This window comes from Sphaerodactylus townsendi, linkage group LG09 (genome assembly GCF_021028975.2).
Source record: "Sphaerodactylus townsendi isolate TG3544 linkage group LG09, MPM_Stown_v2.3, whole genome shotgun sequence".
Lineage (NCBI taxonomy): Eukaryota > Metazoa > Chordata > Lepidosauria > Squamata > Sphaerodactylidae > Sphaerodactylus > Sphaerodactylus townsendi.
Window position 1 is genome coordinate 67,928,622 of NC_059433.1, and position 21,895 is coordinate 67,950,516.

General features: G+C 68.7%; 2 protein-coding genes across 2 annotated transcripts in view; one reads left to right on the plus strand and one right to left on the minus strand.

Annotated features, from left to right (window-relative positions):
- Positions 1 to 7,328, minus strand: part of LOC125439477 (protein FAM135B-like) — a 33,077-nt gene extending 25,749 nt beyond the window's left edge. Inside the window, exons 1-4 of the mRNA XM_048508578.1 lie at positions 7,311 to 7,328; positions 6,335 to 6,405; positions 3,998 to 4,171; positions 3,110 to 3,236 (exon numbers count right to left, since the gene is read on the minus strand). Of these exons, the coding sequence (XP_048364535.1) occupies positions 3,110 to 3,236; positions 3,998 to 4,171; positions 6,335 to 6,405; positions 7,311 to 7,328 (390 nt within the window). The remainder of the gene's footprint in view (positions 1 to 3,109; positions 3,237 to 3,997; positions 4,172 to 6,334; positions 6,406 to 7,310) is intronic.
- Positions 7,329 to 19,088: 11,760 nt separating this feature from the next.
- Positions 19,089 to 21,895, plus strand: part of LOC125439478 (protein FAM135B-like) — a 33,226-nt gene continuing 30,419 nt past the window's right edge. The window contains exon 1 of the mRNA XM_048508579.1: positions 19,089 to 19,163. Coding sequence (XP_048364536.1) covers positions 19,089 to 19,163 — 75 coding nt within the window. The remainder of the gene's footprint in view (positions 19,164 to 21,895) is intronic.

The window sequence follows — 21,895 nt, forward strand, 5'->3', positions numbered from 1 at the left end:
GCGTTTGGGACTCTTTAGTTTGGAGAGGAGGCGGCTGAGGGGGGATATGATTGAAGTCTACAAAATTATGCATGGGGTAGAAAATGTTGACAGAGAGACATTTTTCTCTCTTTCTCACAATACTAGAACCAGGGGACATTCATTGAAAATGCTGGGGGGAAGAATTAGGACTAATAAAAGGAAACACTTCTTCACGCAACGTGTGATTGGTGTTTGGAATATGCTGCCACAGGAGGTGGTGATGGCCACTAACCTGGATAGCTTTAAAAGGGGCTTGGACAGATTTATGGAGGAGAAGTCGATTTATGGCTACCAATCTTGATCCTCTTTGATCTGAGATTGCAAATGCCTTAACAGACCAGGTGATCGGGAGCAACAGCCGCAGAAGGCCATTGCGTTCACATCCTACATGTGAGCTCCCAAAGGCACCTGGTGGGCCACTGCGAGTAGCAGAGAGCTGGACTAGATGGACTTTGGTCTGATCCAGCTGGCTTGTTCTTATGTTCTTATGTTCTTATCTCTCAGTTTGGGAATCTCAATCCTTTGAATGTTAGGCCATTTCCGCACGGCTACGGTAGGGGTTGGGTCAGCATACATGATGCCGACCCAACCCCTCTGGGACCGTTTGCCTGAACGGTCCCAGAACCTCCCGGGACGACGGCGCTACGCTGCGCCGTTGTCCTGTCGACCTACCTGCTCTGCGGCCCTCCTGCATGTCGCCGAGGCCAGGGGATACGCCCCCTGCCCTGCCTGACCGCTCCGGAGTCGCAGGGCAGAGGAGACGTGTCCCCAGGCCTCGGCGACATGCCGGAGGGCCGCAGAGCAGGTAGGTCAACAGGACATGGGGGGAGGGAAGGCGCCTTCGAGCCACAGCCGTTTGCACGGCAGCGGCTTGAAGCCTGTGTTTTCCGTAAACCTCGCTCGGGAAGCGAGGTAGGAAAATGGCGGCTTCGCGCCGCTCGAGCGGAGCAGCTGCAAAGCAGCTGCGCCCCCTGTGCGAATGGCTCCCTGGGGATGGTGTTTTTGCCGTCCCCAGGCCACCATATTAGGCCCGTGCGGAAAGGGCCATACATACTATCCAGAAAGCAATTCAGTGGAAAGTGAAAGTAGGCAGGGAAAAAAACAGTTAATGGTTAACATAACAAAAGCAGGCAGTCTAAAGATACATATGCTGTACTGCCTACTGGAGACATGGCAAAAACTCACTAAGGCTTGGCAGTCATGAGCAGGGCCTTAGCAGTGGAGAGTTTCTTAAGAGGTTCCTACAGGCTTAAGAGGTGTTCTTTGAATAGGGACAACCAAGCTTCCATACTCAGCCCAGAAATAAAGACACCAAAAGCATTAAAGATTTACAGCAAGCCTGGTGTCCAGGAAGATGTAAGATCAGTAAGCAAAAACTTTCTTAGGAAACTTGGTATTTCTGTTGAGCACCCAGCACTATCGATGCAACAAATAAAATAAATTCAGAAACATGCTGTCTATGGTCGAATCCCCACTACCGCCTTAGCCAGGTTTCAAAACACAAACTAACCAGGTTTGAGGGATGACCTTCCCATTGCTTGCGTGGCAGATTCCGTTTCTGGTGCTCGTTCTCCCTGTTAATCTGCGTTCCGGCAGGACCTGGTTGCAAGTGGCACAGACCTTATTGACACGGCTCAGAGCTGATCCGAGGGGAGGGATGAGGGTTGAAACCCTGACTTGTTTCCCGCCCTGGAGTGTGACGCGGAATTCGGGCAACCAATCAGCGCTGCAATGCGCGTGCAGCCTTTCCTTGGTTTCATTTCCGCTTTTGCGATTGGCCAGCAGAAGGGGACGCAAATGTTAAACAGTCAAACGTGTAACTTTGAATCTTTAATGGTTTACACAGGTAACGATTAACTGCTTGCACAGTTAAACGTTAAACTTTTACACGCTGGTTTTTTTATCATGCCCCTACAATGTACGTTTCTGCAGTGGGAAAAGGTCCCGCCCCATCAAGGCACGCCAGCCAATCAGGGGAAACCAGCAAAGCGAGCTCGCCTGGTAGTGGGGATTGCTAAGAGTTCTGCAACCGGGTGTGTCTGCTGTGTGCTCGCTGCGGTGGGGAGGGAGAAACTCCGATGAAGAGGACACGGTTTCACAACAAACAGGTTTGGATCTGCGTGCAAATTTCAAGTGGGGATTCGACCTATGTCTGATAGGGTTGCCAGTTCTGAGATGGGAAATTTCTGGGGAACGAGGATGGAGAGGAGAAGGAGGAGTAGGAGAAGAGTTGGGGGTTTTTTTGCCCTGCTTTATACCTCTCCTCTCAAAAGGACTCTCAAAACAGATTAAAAACTCCTTCCCCTCTCCCCATCACAGACTCCTTGCGAGGTAGATGGGGCTGAGAGAGTTTCGGAGAACTGTGACTGGCCCAAGGTCACCTATCAGGCTTCATGTGGAGGACTCAGTTCTTCAGATTAAAGTCTGGTGCTCATGGAGAGGAGTGGGGAATCAAACCTGATTCTCCAGATTAGAGTCAGCCACTCATAAGAAGAAGAAGAAGAGTTTGGATTTATATCCCCCCTTTCTCTCCTGTAGGAGACTCAAAGGGGCTTAGAATCTCCTTGCCCTTCCCCCCTCACAAACACCCTGTGAGGTAGGTGGGGCTGAGAGAGCTCCGAGAAGCTGTGACTAGCCCAAGGTCACCCAGCTGGCATGTGTGGGAGTGTACAGGCTAATCTGAATTCCCCAGATAAGCTCCACAGCTCAGGCGGCAGAGTGGGGAATCAAATCCGGTTCCTCCAGATTAGATACATGAGCTCTTAACCTCCTATGCCACTGCTGCTCCTAACCACTGTACCATGCTGGAACCTAAGGAAGGAGGGTTTCGGGAGTAGGTATATTGTCATGGAGTCCAAATTCCAAAGCAGCCATTTTGTCCAGAGGAACCAATCTTTGTACTCTGCTGATGAGGTGTAATTTTGGAAAATCTCCAGGCCTCACCTGGAAGATGTGGGGTGGGGGGGAGTTTGTAGGGGAAATGTTCACCCTCCTCTTTAGCAACCTGTAGATCCTCTTTGCAGAATCCCAATGCTATGCCTGAGAACTATGGACTGAAAATATTTATGTGAAAGTGTGTGCCCCATACCTCTGAAGCAACAGGCTTGCAGTAACCAGCGCCAAATACCAGATTTTCAAGTGACATCCCGGTCGGATCTGGGCCTGTCTCCGAGCTGCCTTTCCCAAGCCATGACCCTTTCACTGGACGAGCAAAGCTAGACAGCAAATGAATAACAAACGACATAGCATTAGAAGTATCAGCAATGCAATGCACTCCAAAGCCCTCGCCTCGCAAGACTTCCCTTCTGATTTCAGGATAGCTAGTTATTTTTACTGGCCATAATATTTTGCTGTTTTAAAAACAGCATTCATCTTGAAGGCATCGGTCAGAGCCATGGTGAGGACCCTTGTGCTAGACAGACCAATGGTCTTATTTAAGGTGACCAGATGGTCACCTTTGTGAACCGGGACGGGGGTAGGCAGCCGCGCGCGCGCATGCGCACACTGCCTTCTGGGGTGCTGCTGCGCCCCAGAAGGCTGTGCTCCTACGGCCGCATGTGCGGGAGGCTGCCGCACTGCCTTGCGCCCCCGAAGGCAGTGCGGCAGCCTCCCAAGAATCAGGACAATTGAAATTACCCATGGGACAGGGGACAAGTTGTTTGAAGGTGGGACTGTCCCGCCCAAAGCGGGACGTCTGGTCAGCCTAGTATTGTTGCTGCTGCTGTTGTTGTTGTTGTTGTTGTTGTTGTTGTTGTTGTTGTTAGGAGGAGGAGGAGGGGGAGGAGATTGGATTTATACCCCACTTTTCTCTCCTGCAAGGAGACTCAAGGTGGCTTACAAGCTCCTTTCCCTTCCTCTCTGCCCAACAGACACTTTGTGAGGTAGGTGGGGCTGAGAGAGTTCTGAAGAACTGTGACTAGCCCAAGGTTTTAAGCTCATTTCGCCCATGGGCGCTCATTCTTCCATTGACCCTTACCTGATCAGGGGTTGGTGTAAGGCCACCAGAGAGCCATGCACTGTCACAGAGATTGCAGACAGATGGAAGTAGTCAAACATGACTGGGACGTGGTGGTGCAGGCCTTGCCTCGGGTGGAAGTGAAGCCCCAAAGTGCGACTGCTGATCACTGGGACTGTGGCGACATCTCTTAGCCTGCAGAGAAAGTGAAGAAAGGCCTTCTGGCAGCTCAGGCTGCAACAGTGTGATAGTCCTAGAGAGGATGCTGTCGTGAGTAGGATTTTGATTGCTTGGCAGAGATTCTCTCAGTGGCAAAGAGCATTCTACGAGGCTGATGTATTCCTCTTATTTGTACTGCTATGAACAATGTCAATATTATGACATCCCCATAAGAAAGTGACGTCTGTTCCCCAATTCACAGATGAAAGAGTTTGGATCTATACCCCCTTTCTCTCCTGTAAGGCAACTCAAAGGGACTTTCAAACTCCTTTTCCCTTCCTTTCCCCACAACAGACACCTTGTGAGGTAGGTGGGGCTGGGAGAGTTCTGAGACAACTGCGGTTGACCCAAGATCACCCAGCAGGCTTCATGGGTAGGAGTGAGGAAACAAATCCAGTTCACCAGATAAGAGTCTGCTGCTTATGCAGAGGAGTGGGGAATCAAACCCAGTTCCACAGATTAGAGTCTACCTGCTCTTAACCACTACACCAGTGATGGCGAACCTATGGCACGGGTGCCAGAGGTGGCACTCGGAGCCCTCTCTGTGGGCACGCACACACAGAGTTCGTCATGTGGGGGGTGGAAAATCACCCCCCCCCACACACACACATCTAGGCTGGCCTGGGTCACCGAGCACGACATGCGCGCACTGCGGTGAGCAGAGAGGACTCGGCTGGCAAGCCTGGTGTCTGTGCTCCGGGTGGCTGCTGCCCGAGGGGGGGGCACAGAAGAGGCAGAGATGCTAGAGAGGCACAGAGCAGTACGCGCTGGACTTGCTGGAGGCTAGAGGAGGCTGGCCCCTACTCGAGTGGGTTTGGTGGATGAAGAGGGAGGCAACTGGTTTTTTCTAAACTAAAACCTCAGCATTCAGGTTAAATCACCGGGTTGGCACTTTGCAATGAATAAGCGGAGTTTGGGTTGCAATTTGGGCACTCAGTCTCAAAAAGGTTCACCATCACTGCACTACACCATGCTGGCTTTCATTCACAACGTTCAATATTCCACCATTTATCTTGAAAGACGGATGTGCTTAAAACCCAGAAATGACTATATTTTCCACATCTCTCCCACAAACTGAACACATGCTTCAAAATCTAAAAATGGAGTTTGTGCTGACAGATTTACCCACACCCCTTGTAGCTGACATTAGACATCACAATATGATAATACCACCCTCTCTCTACCCCATATACACAGATAAATCTGTACCTTTCAAGCACGTGCTCATCAAAATACAAGACATAAGAAGATCGTAGCTATACGCATGGCTATTCCACTTGAACCTTACAAGGTATCTATCTCCCAGAATTCTACCTGACAGTGTTGGAAACCTCAAAGATCTGAAGTATCTTCTTAAAACTAGACGTCACAACATCCAATACCAGCTTTCTCTATTACAAGCATTTGAAAAGATTTCCCTTGAGGGAAGCATTACATTAATATAAAGCCCTTTCCGCCCGGGCCGTATACAGCGCCCTAGGGATGGCAAAAACGCCGTCCCTATGGAGCTGTTCGCATGGGGGCAGCCTGAGCCACCCTTGCTCCTCCCCAGCGGCGCGAAGCTGCTATTTTCCCACCTCGCTCCCCAAGCAAGGTTTTTGGAAAACGGCGGCTTCCAGCCGCTGCCGTACAAACGGCAGCGGCTGAAAGGTGCCATCCCTCCCCCCCTTTCCCGATCGACTTACCTTCCCTGCGACCGTCCAGTGTGTCGCTGAGGCCTGGGGACACGCCCCCCTGCCCTGCAACTCCGGAGTGGTCGCGCGGGGCAGGGGGGCGTGTCCCCTGGTCTCGGCGATGCACCGGACCGTCGCAGGTAAGATACATCAATCGGGTGACGGCACTCCGCGGTGCCATCTTCCTTGTCGTTCCCGAGACCGTTCGTGCGAACGGTCCCAGGGGGGTTGGGTCGGCATCATGTACGCCGACCCAACCCCCAGTGTGGCCGTGTGGGAGCGGCCAAAGGCTCAGAAAGGTTCAATATTCCGAAAAAGCAGATCTAGCCGCAAAACAGAGGGTCACTTACATAGGATAAAGCCAGATACAACTTTGGAAGGTCGAAATGAGGGCAATTTAGGCCAACAGAGAAGGCAAAGATCACCTGAATGAAGTTTTTGCCAAGTGTTAAAATGATATGCTCACTGTTGTTCGCTGTCCGTAAAGAGCAAGTCCAGTTTGAGTTGAAAATCTGCTTCGCTTAATGCCTCTGCGACCTACACAGACATAAAAACACATACGTTCTCCATTACAAACTGATGGGGGAGGGGGGGAGAGGCCTTTTCCGCACAACCAAAATAAAACGTTTTAAGACAGGGAATGAAATATTTCCTCCAAGGAGTTCCACACTGTTTTTAGCCTGAAATGTTTTCTTTCCAGCCTGAAAACATTTTAAACGCATCCTCTTCTCTAGCAATTCTTGTGTTGAAATGTTTTCAAAATATTTTGACTTGCTGCGTGTATCTCCTTAAAATGTTCCCTATGCCTCTCTGCACTTCCTGAACTCTCTCTTCGGTGCCATTTTCTGAACTCACTCCATCATCTCACCTGTTTATTTTCATCAGTTTTAAAAAAAACTTGGTGGGTGATATTTTGAAAGCTTCAAGTGCATGACCTACGAAGAGTCGCAGCATGAGGTGTCAGACCCACGGAGAACTAACAAAAACTATGGAACAAGCACAAAATAGCAGGCAGGAATCATTTCGAGGGGGTGAGTGCAAACAAATGAGGGGTGGATTGACAGTGTTTTGCAAATATTTTCATTGGCTTGTGAGGAAAAGGGCAAGGGCCGGTGGGGGGAGCATCATGGCACCCAACCCTGAAGCATGTAAGAAATCTACTAAAGGGCAGAGGCGGGATCCAACAGGTTCTCACAGGTTCCCGAGAGTAGGTTACTAATTATTTGTCTGTGCCGAGAGGGGGTTACTAATTGGTGATTTTGCCACGTGATTTTTGCCTTAGTTACGCCCCTCCTCTCAGCAGTAGCACGCAGAACTTGAAGCAGTCTAGCAGGAGGTGCACCGGCATGCGTGGCAGCCTGCGCCTGTGTGCATTCGTTTCCCACCCAAGGACCGGCGCAGTGGCTGCGTCCTTGCCACAACCCCACCCAGGAATGCCGCACCCCGGAATCCCCGGCCATGCCCCCGTCATGCCCCGCCCAGCCCCATTGGCGCTACGCCACAGTTTGAATCCCACCACCATGGGAACCTGTTACTAAAATTTTTGGATCCCACCACTGCTAAAGGACCTCATCAATCACCATGCATGTATCTGAACAGCCCAGACTAGCACGAGCTCTTCAAGTCTTGGAAGCAGGGTCTGCCATGGTTAGTACTAGATGGGAGACCAGCACGGAAGACCCAGGTTGCTATACAGGGGAAAGTAATGCCCTGCTCTTCTCTTGCCTTGAAAATCACCATGAATTGGTTGCAACTTGATGGTGCTTGGTTATTATTTACTTGACTCAATCGCAATGCTGATTGTTTGTCAGCATTTTGGTGAAAACGGCACGAAGGAAATGGGGTGACTGTCAGCAAACTTATTGGGGGCAAGCTGAAGAACCGAAGAAACGTAGCCTAGCTGTTGGTGGAGCTCATTCAGCAACCCTGAGATTAGTGAATTTCTTAAAGAATGTGGGCTCCAAGGGGCAAATAATCGATGGGACTCAAGCAGTAGAAGGCTTCTATAAAGAAGGTATATAAGCCTGGTCCTTCCTCTCCCCACAACAGACACCTTGTGAGGTAGGTGGGGATGAGAGAGTTCTGAATGAAGGTCACCCAGCAGGAATGTAGGAGGCCGCCTCCTCCACTGTCTGCTGGTTTCCACTGTTACCTAGCAACCGTAGTTGTTCTTCAGGTACTCCGGGCCTGAAGAATTTGACAGGTGGACTAGCTGGGTTTTGTTAATATCCCCCACCCCCCCCCCCCCCCACCCCCCCCCCCCCCCACCCCCCCCCCCCCCCACCCCCCCCCCCCCCCACCCCCCCCCCCCCCCACCCCCCCCCCCCCCCACCCCCCCCCCCCCCCACCCCCCCCCCCCCCCACCCCCCCCCCCCCCCACCCCCCCCCCCCCCCACCCCCCCCCCCCCCCACCCCCCCCCCCCCCCACCCCCCCCCCCCCCCACCCCCCCCCCCCCCCACCCCCCCCCCCCCCCACCCCCCCCCCCCCCCACCCCCCCCCCCCCCCACCCCCCCCCCCCCCCACCCCCCCCCCCCCCCACCCCCCCCCCCCCCCACCCCCCCCCCCCCCCACCCCCCCCCCCCCCCACCCCCCCCCCCCCCCACCCCCCCCCCCCCCCACCCCCCCCCCCCCCCACCCCCCCCCCCCCCCACCCCCCCCCCCCCCCACCCCCCCCCCCCCCCACCCCCCCCCCCCCCCACCCCCCCCCCCCCCCACCCCCCCCCCCCCCCACCCCCCCCCCCCCCCACCCCCCCCCCCCCCCACCCCCCCCCCCCCCCACCCCCCCCCCCCCCCACCCCCCCCCCCCCCCACCCCCCCCCCCCCCCACCCCCCCCCCCCCCCACCCCCCCCCCCCCCCACCCCCCCCCCCCCCCACCCCCCCCCCCCCCCACCCCCCCCCCCCCCCACCCCCCCCCCCCCCCACCCCCCCCCCCCCCCACCCCCCCCCCCCCCCACCCCCCCCCCCCCCCACCCCCCCCCCCCCCCACCCCCCCCCCCCCCCACCCCCCCCCCCCCCCACCCCCCCCCCCCCCCACCCCCCCCCCCCCCCACCCCCCCCCCCCCCCACCCCCCCCCCCCCCCACCCCCCCCCCCCCCCACCCCCCCCCCCCCCCACCCCCCCCCCCCCCCACCCCCCCCCCCCCCCACCCCCCCCCCCCCCCACCCCCCCCCCCCCCCACCCCCCCCCCCCCCCACCCCCCCCCCCCCCCACCCCCCCCCCCCCCCACCCCCCCCCCCCCCCACCCCCCCCCCCCCCCACCCCCCCCCCCCCCCACCCCCCCCCCCCCCCACCCCCCCCCCCCCCCACCCCCCCCCCCCCCCACCCCCCCCCCCCCCCACCCCCCCCCCCCCCCACCCCCCCCCCCCCCCACCCCCCCCCCCCCCCACCCCCCCCCCCCCCCACCCCCCCCCCCCCCCACCCCCCCCCCCCCCCACCCCCCCCCCCCCCCACCCCCCCCCCCCCCCACCCCCCCCCCCCCCCACCCCCCCCCCCCCCCACCCCCCCCCCCCCCCACCCCCCCCCCCCCCCACCCCCCCCCCCCCCCACCCCCCCCCCCCCCCACCCCCCCCCCCCCCCACCCCCCCCCCCCCCCACCCCCCCCCCCCCCCACCCCCCCCCCCCCCCACCCCCCCCCCCCCCCACCCCCCCCCCCCCCCACCCCCCCCCCCCCCCACCCCCCCCCCCCCCCACCCCCCCCCCCCCCCACCCCCCCCCCCCCCCACCCCCCCCCCCCCCCACCCCCCCCCCCCCCCACCCCCCCCCCCCCCCACCCCCCCCCCCCCCCACCCCCCCCCCCCCCCACCCCCCCCCCCCCCCACCCCCCCCCCCCCCCACCCCCCCCCCCCCCCACCCCCCCCCCCCCCCACCCCCCCCCCCCCCCACCCCCCCCCCCCCCCACCCCCCCCCCCCCCCACCCCCCCCCCCCCCCACCCCCCCCCCCCCCCACCCCCCCCCCCCCCCACCCCCCCCCCCCCCCACCCCCCCCCCCCCCCACCCCCCCCCCCCCCCACCCCCCCCCCCCCCCACCCCCCCCCCCCCCCACCCCCCCCCCCCCCCACCCCCCCCCCCCCCCACCCCCCCCCCCCCCCACCCCCCCCCCCCCCCACCCCCCCCCCCCCCCACCCCCCCCCCCCCCCACCCCCCCCCCCCCCCACCCCCCCCCCCCCCCACCCCCCCCCCCCCCCACCCCCCCCCCCCCCCACCCCCCCCCCCCCCCACCCCCCCCCCCCCCCACCCCCCCCCCCCCCCACCCCCCCCCCCCCCCACCCCCCCCCCCCCCCACCCCCCCCCCCCCCCACCCCCCCCCCCCCCCACCCCCCCCCCCCCCCACCCCCCCCCCCCCCCACCCCCCCCCCCCCCCACCCCCCCCCCCCCCCACCCCCCCCCCCCCCCACCCCCCCCCCCCCCCACCCCCCCCCCCCCCCACCCCCCCCCCCCCCCACCCCCCCCCCCCCCCACCCCCCCCCCCCCCCACCCCCCCCCCCCCCCACCCCCCCCCCCCCCCACCCCCCCCCCCCCCCACCCCCCCCCCCCCCCACCCCCCCCCCCCCCCACCCCCCCCCCCCCCCACCCCCCCCCCCCCCCACCCCCCCCCCCCCCCACCCCCCCCCCCCCCCACCCCCCCCCCCCCCCACCCCCCCCCCCCCCCACCCCCCCCCCCCCCCACCCCCCCCCCCCCCCACCCCCCCCCCCCCCCACCCCCCCCCCCCCCCACCCCCCCCCCCCCCCACCCCCCCCCCCCCCCACCCCCCCCCCCCCCCACCCCCCCCCCCCCCCACCCCCCCCCCCCCCCACCCCCCCCCCCCCCCACCCCCCCCCCCCCCCACCCCCCCCCCCCCCCACCCCCCCCCCCCCCCACCCCCCCCCCCCCCCACCCCCCCCCCCCCCCACCCCCCCCCCCCCCCACCCCCCCCCCCCCCCACCCCCCCCCCCCCCCACCCCCCCCCCCCCCCACCCCCCCCCCCCCCCACCCCCCCCCCCCCCCACCCCCCCCCCCCCCCACCCCCCCCCCCCCCCACCCCCCCCCCCCCCCACCCCCCCCCCCCCCCACCCCCCCCCCCCCCCACCCCCCCCCCCCCCCACCCCCCCCCCCCCCCACCCCCCCCCCCCCCCACCCCCCCCCCCCCCCACCCCCCCCCCCCCCCACCCCCCCCCCCCCCCACCCCCCCCCCCCCCCACCCCCCCCCCCCCCCACCCCCCCCCCCCCCCACCCCCCCCCCCCCCCACCCCCCCCCCCCCCCACCCCCCCCCCCCCCCACCCCCCCCCCCCCCCACCCCCCCCCCCCCCCACCCCCCCCCCCCCCCACCCCCCCCCCCCCCCACCCCCCCCCCCCCCCACCCCCCCCCCCCCCCACCCCCCCCCCCCCCCACCCCCCCCCCCCCCCACCCCCCCCCCCCCCCACCCCCCCCCCCCCCCACCCCCCCCCCCCCCCACCCCCCCCCCCCCCCACCCCCCCCCCCCCCCACCCCCCCCCCCCCCCACCCCCCCCCCCCCCCACCCCCCCCCCCCCCCACCCCCCCCCCCCCCCACCCCCCCCCCCCCCCACCCCCCCCCCCCCCCACCCCCCCCCCCCCCCACCCCCCCCCCCCCCCACCCCCCCCCCCCCCCACCCCCCCCCCCCCCCACCCCCCCCCCCCCCCACCCCCCCCCCCCCCCACCCCCCCCCCCCCCCACCCCCCCCCCCCCCCACCCCCCCCCCCCCCCACCCCCCCCCCCCCCCACCCCCCCCCCCCCCCACCCCCCCCCCCCCCCACCCCCCCCCCCCCCCACCCCCCCCCCCCCCCACCCCCCCCCCCCCCCACCCCCCCCCCCCCCCACCCCCCCCCCCCCCCACCCCCCCCCCCCCCCACCCCCCCCCCCCCCCACCCCCCCCCCCCCCCACCCCCCCCCCCCCCCACCCCCCCCCCCCCCCACCCCCCCCCCCCCCCACCCCCCCCCCCCCCCACCCCCCCCCCCCCCCACCCCCCCCCCCCCCCACCCCCCCCCCCCCCCACCCCCCCCCCCCCCCACCCCCCCCCCCCCCCACCCCCCCCCCCCCCCACCCCCCCCCCCCCCCACCCCCCCCCCCCCCCACCCCCCCCCCCCCCCACCCCCCCCCCCCCCCACCCCCCCCCCCCCCCACCCCCCCCCCCCCCCACCCCCCCCCCCCCCCACCCCCCCCCCCCCCCACCCCCCCCCCCCCCCACCCCCCCCCCCCCCCACCCCCCCCCCCCCCCACCCCCCCCCCCCCCCACCCCCCCCCCCCCCCACCCCCCCCCCCCCCCACCCCCCCCCCCCCCCACCCCCCCCCCCCCCCACCCCCCCCCCCCCCCACCCCCCCCCCCCCCCACCCCCCCCCCCCCCCACCCCCCCCCCCCCCCACCCCCCCCCCCCCCCACCCCCCCCCCCCCCCACCCCCCCCCCCCCCCACCCCCCCCCCCCCCCACCCCCCCCCCCCCCCACCCCCCCCCCCCCCCACCCCCCCCCCCCCCCACCCCCCCCCCCCCCCACCCCCCCCCCCCCCCACCCCCCCCCCCCCCCACCCCCCCCCCCCCCCACCCCCCCCCCCCCCCACCCCCCCCCCCCCCCACCCCCCCCCCCCCCCACCCCCCCCCCCCCCCACCCCCCCCCCCCCCCACCCCCCCCCCCCCCCACCCCCCCCCCCCCCCACCCCCCCCCCCCCCCACCCCCCCCCCCCCCCACCCCCCCCCCCCCCCACCCCCCCCCCCCCCCACCCCCCCCCCCCCCCACCCCCCCCCCCCCCCACCCCCCCCCCCCCCCACCCCCCCCCCCCCCCACCCCCCCCCCCCCCCACCCCCCCCCCCCCCCACCCCCCCCCCCCCCCACCCCCCCCCCCCCCCACCCCCCCCCCCCCCCACCCCCCCCCCCCCCCACCCCCCCCCCCCCCCACCCCCCCCCCCCCCCACCCCCCCCCCCCCCCACCCCCCCCCCCCCCCACCCCCCCCCCCCCCCACCCCCCCCCCCCCCCACCCCCCCCCCCCCCCACCCCCCCCCCCCCCCACCCCCCCCCCCCCCCACCCCCCCCCCCCCCCACCCCCCCCCCCCCCCACCCCCCCCCCCCCCCACCCCCCCCCCCCCCCACCCCCCCCCCCCCCCACCCCCCCCCCCCCCCACCCCCCCCCCCCCCCACCCCCCCCCCCCCCCACCCCCCCCCCCCCCCACCCCCCCCCCCCCCCACCCCCCCCCCCCCCCACCCCCCCCCCCCCCCACCCCCCCCCCCCCCCACCCCCCCCCCCCCCCACCCCCCCCCCCCCCCACCCCCCCCCCCCCCCACCCCCCCCCCCCCCCACCCCCCCCCCCCCCCACCCCCCCCCCCCCCCACCCCCCCCCCCCCCCACCCCCCCCCCCCCCCACCCCCCCCCCCCCCCACCCCCCCCCCCCCCCACCCCCCCCCCCCCCCACCCCCCCCCCCCCCCACCCCCCCCCCCCCCCACCCCCCCCCCCCCCCACCCCCCCCCCCCCCCACCCCCCCCCCCCCCCACCCCCCCCCCCCCCCACCCCCCCCCCCCCCCACCCCCCCCCCCCCCCACCCCCCCCCCCCCCCACCCCCCCCCCCCCCCACCCCCCCCCCCCCCCACCCCCCCCCCCCCCCACCCCCCCCCCCCCCCACCCCCCCCCCCCCCCACCCCCCCCCCCCCCCACCCCCCCCCCCCCCCACCCCCCCCCCCCCCCACCCCCCCCCCCCCCCACCCCCCCCCCCCCCCACCCCCCCCCCCCCCCACCCCCCCCCCCCCCCACCCCCCCCCCCCCCCACCCCCCCCCCCCCCCACCCCCCCCCCCCCCCACCCCCCCCCCCCCCCACCCCCCCCCCCCCCCACCCCCCCCCCCCCCCACCCCCCCCCCCCCCCACCCCCCCCCCCCCCCACCCCCCCCCCCCCCCACCCCCCCCCCCCCCCACCCCCCCCCCCCCCCACCCCCCCCCCCCCCCACCCCCCCCCCCCCCCACCCCCCCCCCCCCCCACCCCCCCCCCCCCCCACCCCCCCCCCCCCCCACCCCCCCCCCCCCCCACCCCCCCCCCCCCCCACCCCCCCCCCCCCCCACCCCCCCCCCCCCCCACCCCCCCCCCCCCCCACCCCCCCCCCCCCCCACCCCCCCCCCCCCCCACCCCCCCCCCCCCCCACCCCCCCCCCCCCCCACCCCCCCCCCCCCCCACCCCCCCCCCCCCCCACCCCCCCCCCCCCCCACCCCCCCCCCCCCCCACCCCCCCCCCCCCCCACCCCCCCCCCCCCCCACCCCCCCCCCCCCCCACCCCCCCCCCCCCCCACCCCCCCCCCCCCCCACCCCCCCCCCCCCCCACCCCCCCCCCCCCCCACCCCCCCCCCCCCCCACCCCCCCCCCCCCCCACCCCCCCCCCCCCCCACCCCCCCCCCCCCCCACCCCCCCCCCCCCCCACCCCCCCCCCCCCCCACCCCCCCCCCCCCCCACCCCCCCCCCCCCCCACCCCCCCCCCCCCCCACCCCCCCCCCCCCCCACCCCCCCCCCCCCCCACCCCCCCCCCCCCCCACCCCCCCCCCCCCCCACCCCCCCCCCCCCCCACCCCCCCCCCCCCCCACCCCCCCCCCCCCCCACCCCCCCCCCCCCCCACCCCCCCCCCCCCCCACCCCCCCCCCCCCCCACCCCCCCCCCCCCCCACCCCCCCCCCCCCCCACCCCCCCCCCCCCCCACCCCCCCCCCCCCCCACCCCCCCCCCCCCCCACCCCCCCCCCCCCCCACCCCCCCCCCCCCCCACCCCCCCCCCCCCCCACCCCCCCCCCCCCCCACCCCCCCCCCCCCCCACCCCCCCCCCCCCCCACCCCCCCCCCCCCCCACCCCCCCCCCCCCCCACCCCCCCCCCCCCCCACCCCCCCCCCCCCCCACCCCCCCCCCCCCCCACCCCCCCCCCCCCCCACCCCCCCCCCCCCCCACCCCCCCCCCCCCCCACCCCCCCCCCCCCCCACCCCCCCCCCCCCCCACCCCCCCCCCCCCCCACCCCCCCCCCCCCCCACCCCCCCCCCCCCCCACCCCCCCCCCCCCCCACCCCCCCCCCCCCCCACCCCCCCCCCCCCCCACCCCCCCCCCCCCCCACCCCCCCCCCCCCCCACCCCCCCCCCCCCCCACCCCCCCCCCCCCCCACCCCCCCCCCCCCCCACCCCCCCCCCCCCCCACCCCCCCCCCCCCCCACCCCCCCCCCCCCCCACCCCCCCCCCCCCCCACCCCCCCCCCCCCCCACCCCCCCCCCCCCCCACCCCCCCCCCCCCCCACCCCCCCCCCCCCCCACCCCCCCCCCCCCCCACCCCCCCCCCCCCCCACCCCCCCCCCCCCCCACCCCCCCCCCCCCCCACCCCCCCCCCCCCCCACCCCCCCCCCCCCCCACCCCCCCCCCCCCCCACCCCCCCCCCCCCCCACCCCCCCCCCCCCCCACCCCCCCCCCCCCCCACCCCCCCCCCCCCCCACCCCCCCCCCCCCCCACCCCCCCCCCCCCCCACCCCCCCCCCCCCCCACCCCCCCCCCCCCCCACCCCCCCCCCCCCCCACCCCCCCCCCCCCCCACCCCCCCCCCCCCCCACCCCCCCCCCCCCCCACCCCCCCCCCCCCCCACCCCCCCCCCCCCCCACCCCCCCCCCCCCCCACCCCCCCCCCCCCCCACCCCCCCCCCCCCCCACCCCCCCCCCCCCCCACCCCCCCCCCCCCCCACCCCCCCCCCCCCCCACCCCCCCCCCCCCCCACCCCCCCCCCCCCCCACCCCCCCCCCCCCCCACCCCCCCCCCCCCCCACCCCCCCCCCCCCCCACCCCCCCCCCCCCCCACCCCCCCCCCCCCCCACCCCCCCCCCCCCCCACCCCCCCCCCCCCCCACCCCCCCCCCCCCCCACCCCCCCCCCCCCCCACCCCCCCCCCCCCCCACCCCCCCCCCCCCCCACCCCCCCCCCCCCCCACCCCCCCCCCCCCCCACCCCCCCCCCCCCCCACCCCCCCCCCCCCCCACCCCCCCCCCCCCCCACCCCCCCCCCCCCCCACCCCCCCCCCCCCCCACCCCCCCCCCCCCCCACCCCCCCCCCCCCCCACCCCCCCCCCCCCCCACCCCCCCCCCCCCCCACCCCCCCCCCCCCCCACCCCCCCCCCCCCCCACCCCCCCCCCCCCCCACCCCCCCCCCCCCCCACCCCCCCCCCCCCCCACCCCCCCCCCCCCCCACCCCCCCCCCCCCCCACCCCCCCCCCCCCCCACCCCCCCCCCCCCCCACCCCCCCCCCCCCCCACCCCCCCCCCCCCCCACCCCCCCCCCCCCCCACCCCCCCCCCCCCCCACCCCCCCCCCCCCCCACCCCCCCCCCCCCCCACCCCCCCCCCCCCCCACCCCCCCCCCCCCCCACCCCCCCCCCCCCCCACCCCCCCCCCCCCCCACCCCCCCCCCCCCCCACCCCCCCCCCCCCCCACCCCCCCCCCCCCCCACCCCCCCCCCCCCCCACCCCCCCCCCCCCCCACCCCCCCCCCCCCCCACCCCCCCCCCCCCCCACCCCCCCCCCCCCCCACCCCCCCCCCCCCCCACCCCCCCCCCCCCCCACCCCCCCCCCCCCCCACCCCCCCCCCCCCCCACCCCCCCCCCCCCCCACCCCCCCCCCCCCCCACCCCCCCCCCCCCCCACCCCCCCCCCCCCCCACCCCCCCCCCCCCCCACCCCCCCCCCCCCCCACCCCCCCCCCCCCCCACCCCCCCCCCCCCCCACCCCCCCCCCCCCCCACCCCCCCCCCCCCCCACCCCCCCCCCCCCCCACCCCCCCCCCCCCCCACCCCCCCCCCCCCCCACCCCCCCCCCCCCCCACCCCCCCCCCCCCCCACCCCCCCCCCCCCCCACCCCCCCCCCCCCCCACCCCCCCCCCCCCCCACCCCCCCCCCCCCCCACCCCCCCCCCCCCCCACCCCCCCCCCCCCCCACCCCCCCCCCCCCCCACCCCCCCCCCCCCCCACCCCCCCCCCCCCCCACCCCCCCCCCCCCCCACCCCCCCCCCCCCCCACCCCCCCCCCCCCCCACCCCCCCCCCCCCCCACCCCCCCCCCCCCCCACCCCCCCCCCCCCCCACCCCCCCCCCCCCCCACCCCCCCCCCCCCCCACCCCCCCCCCCCCCCACCCCCCCCCCCCCCCACCCCCCCCCCCCCCCACCCCCCCCCCCCCCCACCCCCCCCCCCCCCCACCCCCCCCCCCCCCCACCCCCCCCCCCCCCCACCCCCCCCCCCCCCCACCCCCCCCCCCCCCCACCCCCCCCCCCCCCCACCCCCCCCCCCCCCCACCCCCCCCCCCCCCCACCCCCCCCCCCCCCCACCCCCCCCCCCCCCCACCCCCCCCCCCCCCCACCCCCCCCCCCCCCCACCCCCCCCCCCCCCCACCCCCCCCCCCCCCCACCCCCCCCCCCCCCCACCCCCCCCCCCCCCCACCCCCCCCCCCCCCCACCCCCCCCCCCCCCCACCCCCCCCCCCCCCCACCCCCCCCCCCCCCCACCCCCCCCCCCCCCCACCCCCCCCCCCCCCCACCCCCCCCCCCCCCCACCCCCCCCCCCCCCCACCCCCCCCCCCCCCCACCCCCCCCCCCCCCCACCCCCCCCCCCCCCCACCCCCCCCCCCCCCCACCCCCCCCCCCCCCCACCCCCCCCCCCCCCCACCCCCCCCCCCCCCCACCCCCCCCCCCCCCCACCCCCCCCCCCCCCCACCCCCCCCCCCCCCCACCCCCCCCCCCCCCCACCCCCCCCCCCCCCCACCCCCCCCCCCCCCCACCCCCCCCCCCCCCCACCCCCCCCCCCCCCCACCCCCCCCCCCCCCCACCCCCCCCCCCCCCCACCCCCCCCCCCCCCCACCCCCCCCCCCCCCCACCCCCCCCCCCCCCCACCCCCCCCCCCCCCCACCCCCCCCCCCCCCCACCCCCCCCCCCCCCCACCCCCCCCCCCCCCCACCCCCCCCCCCCCCCACCCCCCCCCCCCCCCACCCCCCCCCCCCCCCACCCCCCCCCCCCCCCACCCCCCCCCCCCCCCACCCCCCCCCCCCCCCACCCCCCCCCCCCCCCACCCCCCCCCCCCCCCACCCCCCCCCCCCCCCACCCCCCCCCCCCCCCACCCCCCCCCCCCCCCACCCCCCCCCCCCCCCACCCCCCCCCCCCCCCACCCCCCCCCCCCCCCACCCCCCCCCCCCCCCACCCCCCCCCCCCCCCACCCCCCCCCCCCCCCACCCCCCCCCCCCCCCACCCCCCCCCCCCCCCACCCCCCCCCATGGATACAATACCATAAAATGTTTTCATAGCAGTAATAAAACATTTTGAAATCATTTTGAAAATATTCTTAAAAAATATTTCTGCTGTGTGGCATGGCCCTCTTCTGTATTCCGATTTGTGAGTTGGGGCATGTTCTATAATGTGATGGTGACTTTGAATTTCGACCTGGTGGAAAAAAAATCATTCTTTGGTCATGGTGGGGGAAGGTGGCATCAAACTCAGGTTTTGCCCAGGGCTCCAGTTTGCCTAGGTACGCCACTGGGTCAGGGGAAACCTAGTTGTCTACAAGTATGTGAAGCCATAAAGCAAAGATCAAGGAAAGAATGTGCAGATGGCAATGGTTACATTTAGCAGGCTGGTTACATATATCTTAAAAGCAGCAGCAATGTGTTATTTTGAGTAGGTACGTGGTTCTGGGAATGCATCTCAATCAACTAGCTAACATCCCTCTGAAATGGATATCATCCCCCTGACAATACCACAGGAACTTTTAAACTGCTAAATTCTCATCTAAAATGGCATCAATGGCCACAAGTTGTCCCATGATGGGTAGTTTGGCTCTGAGCATGAACTTCTTCAAATACTAATGATATTCACTTCATTCTCAGCTCCAATCACTGAGTTTGCAGGATTTTAAAGGGTCTCTGAGTTAGATCCGAAGTACCACGAGTGGCATACAGGCCTTTCCCACCCCTCTGTCCAGGGTGAAACTGGATTCTCCAGGGGCAGTCTGAGACCCCTTTTTACCCTGGAAATTCTGCTGGGTATCATGGGAACCCTCGGAAACGGCATAAGAACTGACATTTACTCTACTTGAGTTGCTTTTTTTCCAGAAGGGAAAAACAAGGCAGCATTCCTTTGGGAAAGAAAGCGGAAGCAACATTTTGTTAATTGGGAATATTTTGCTTTGCTTACTGGGATCGGCATTGTATAGATCCTCCATGTCCAAGAACAGGTTTTTTCATTTCCTACAACAGCAGTGCTTTAGTAATGAATCTCCTTTTCCTTTTCCTAGAGGATCTTGCTGTGGAGGAGACGCTGTTCCAACTCTCCGCTGAGCTTCAGGTACTCATCCCACGTCACATGTAGAGTTTTCAGACGGGCCAGGTGGAAACGTTTTCATTGTTCTCTACAGGGGAGTGCTCCCAGTGAAATGCATATTAAATTGGAAAGCAAAAATCAGCATCCGTTTTGCTTTTCGAACCTGTTGTTGCCTGTCGGTTGGAACACTTCCTGTTTTGAGGAAAGGCTCAAGCAATCGTGGTGTAGTGGTTAAGACCAGGTGGATTCTAATCTGGAGAACCAGGTTTGGTTCCCCACTCCTCCACCTTAGTTTTCATCTAAGTAGCCCTTGGTGATGCTAGGGGTCACTGAAGTCAGCTCGGTTCGAATCCTCAGCCTTTTTGTGCTTGCCCGTTTTTGCAAAACACACAGCAAACTGGTTCAGCAGACCAAGTGATTCACTGCTGTCTGATCGCCGCCTTGAAGCATGCTCAGTTTGACTGTCAAACAGTTTGCAACATCATCAGCCAAGAAGTTGTGAATGGGTGCTGTTGACCAGTCTCCCAGCAGGGTATTCCTGCTTCCTTTTCCCAGGATTTCTGGAAGGCTGCAGCCAGAGAGGGCAGCGAAGCTCAAGTGGTCTTGGGGGAGGTTGGATTCTAGACAAAATGGAACACTGAAGCCATTCATAACTGAAACCAGTGTGGTGTAGTGGTAAAAAAACAGGTGGATTCTGATCTGGAGAACTGGGTTTGATTCCCCACTCCTCCACCTGAGTGACAGAGGCTTATCTCATGAAACAGATGTATTTCCAGACTCCTACATTCCTGCTGAGTGACCTTGGGCTAGTCACAGTTCTTCAGAACTCTCTCAGTTCCACCTACCTTACAAGGGGTCTATTGTGGGGAAAGGAAGAGAAAGGGGCTTGTAAGCACCTTGAGTCTCCTTAGAAGAGAGAAAGGTGGGATAAAAATCTAAACTCGTCCTCCTCCTCCTCCTCTTCTTCTAATGATGATGATGATGATGATGATGATGATGATGATGATGATGATGATGATGATGATGATGATGATGATGATGATGATAATAATAATAATAATAATAATAATAATAATAATAATAATAATAATAATAATAAAGACTCTGGCACAAACCAGTAAAGGTGGTCCCAGTGGTGATCGGCACACTGGGTGCAGTGCCTAAAGATCTTGAACGGCACGTAAAAACAATTGGCGCTGACAAAATCACCATATGTCAGCTGCAAAAGGCCACCCTACTCGGCTCTGCACGCATTATTCGTCGATACATCACACAGTCCTAGATGCTTGGGAAGTGTCCGACGTGTGATGTAATACAAAATCCAGCATATTGATCTTGTTTGCTGTGTATAACTGTTTTGTATCAATAATAATAATAATAATAATAATAATAATAATAATAATAATAATAATAATAATAATAATAATAATAATAATAATAATAATAATAATAATAATAATCGGCATGGTGGGCACTTGAAACATCTCCGCATTGACAAAATTAACATCTGTCAAATTCAGAAGGCAGCCCTGCTGGGATCCGCACGAATATTATGCCGATACATTACAACTTCCTAGGCCTCTGGGTGAGGCTCAAATTGTAATGAAGACCAACAACCAGCTAAAGATCTAGCAGCTGTGAAATCTACAATAATAATTATTATTATTATGTCAGCCGAATAATTGCCTTAATGGAGCGGAAAGTATGGTAGTTCTGATTTCTCTTTCCAAAAGTGGCTGACCAAATGCTACTGAGGTGCTTCAAAGCTAATAACAAAGGAAGTGCTCTTCCCTTGTTGATTGTCCTAAGCATCTGTTACTCAGAGATATTATCCTCTAAACCTGGAGGTTTCATTTCATGTGGCTTTTTTGTAAGTATAAGGATAAAAGAAAGAACTTTTAACAGACCTAACCTGACATGATTTGTCAATGGGATCCTGGTAATGTAATGCTGTCTATGCTTTCCCGCTTCACATGGAAATGAATCTAGTATGGCACGGGCTTCTTCTAGCTGAAAACCATGCATAACTTATAAATAACTACAATATACAGATTCATCTGCCAGTGATTCCCTTTGAAATCGGTGTGTGTGCACTTTCTGAGCATGCATTAAATAACCGACTGCCCTGTTGGGACAGTCTGGAAGAAACAGATAGGAAATGACATGTGGTGTTCAAATTAGGAATTTTGCATTATAGGGGAGCCGCTCCATCTAGTGGATGATTTATAGTTTGCAGCCCGACCATCTGAAGAACAGAAAAACAAAAAATCATAGAAATCAGTGGTTCACATTCAGGCTCACCCAGGACATAGAAAGATTGGCCTCAAGAGTCATCATCCTTGATACCCTTGGCCATGGTGGAATCTTCCTCTGGATAGCTCCAAGTACTCACTGATTTCCTGTTTATCCTGTCTAAATGATGGAGTCTCTTCTGAGAAAACTTCTTTCGCTAGTTCTTTGTTTCCACCCCCCCCCCCCGAAAATGATGTTATTTCAGATCATCATTAGAAACTTGACCTAATTCTGCTTATACAAAGTATTAAATGAGTCAACCGATGCAACGTTAAAGCGAATACACAATCAAAGAACGCGTTGCATCCCCTGCTATTTATGTGCTCAAAAATGAGAACATAGTTCTTAACGCAGGTAACGAACTGAGAACACTGCGTACGAACGCTGATACTCTTACAGCTAAGACTTGTTAGAATTAAGAACTATGTTCTCGAAGAAATTGAGTACATAGAGTTTTGTTGTAT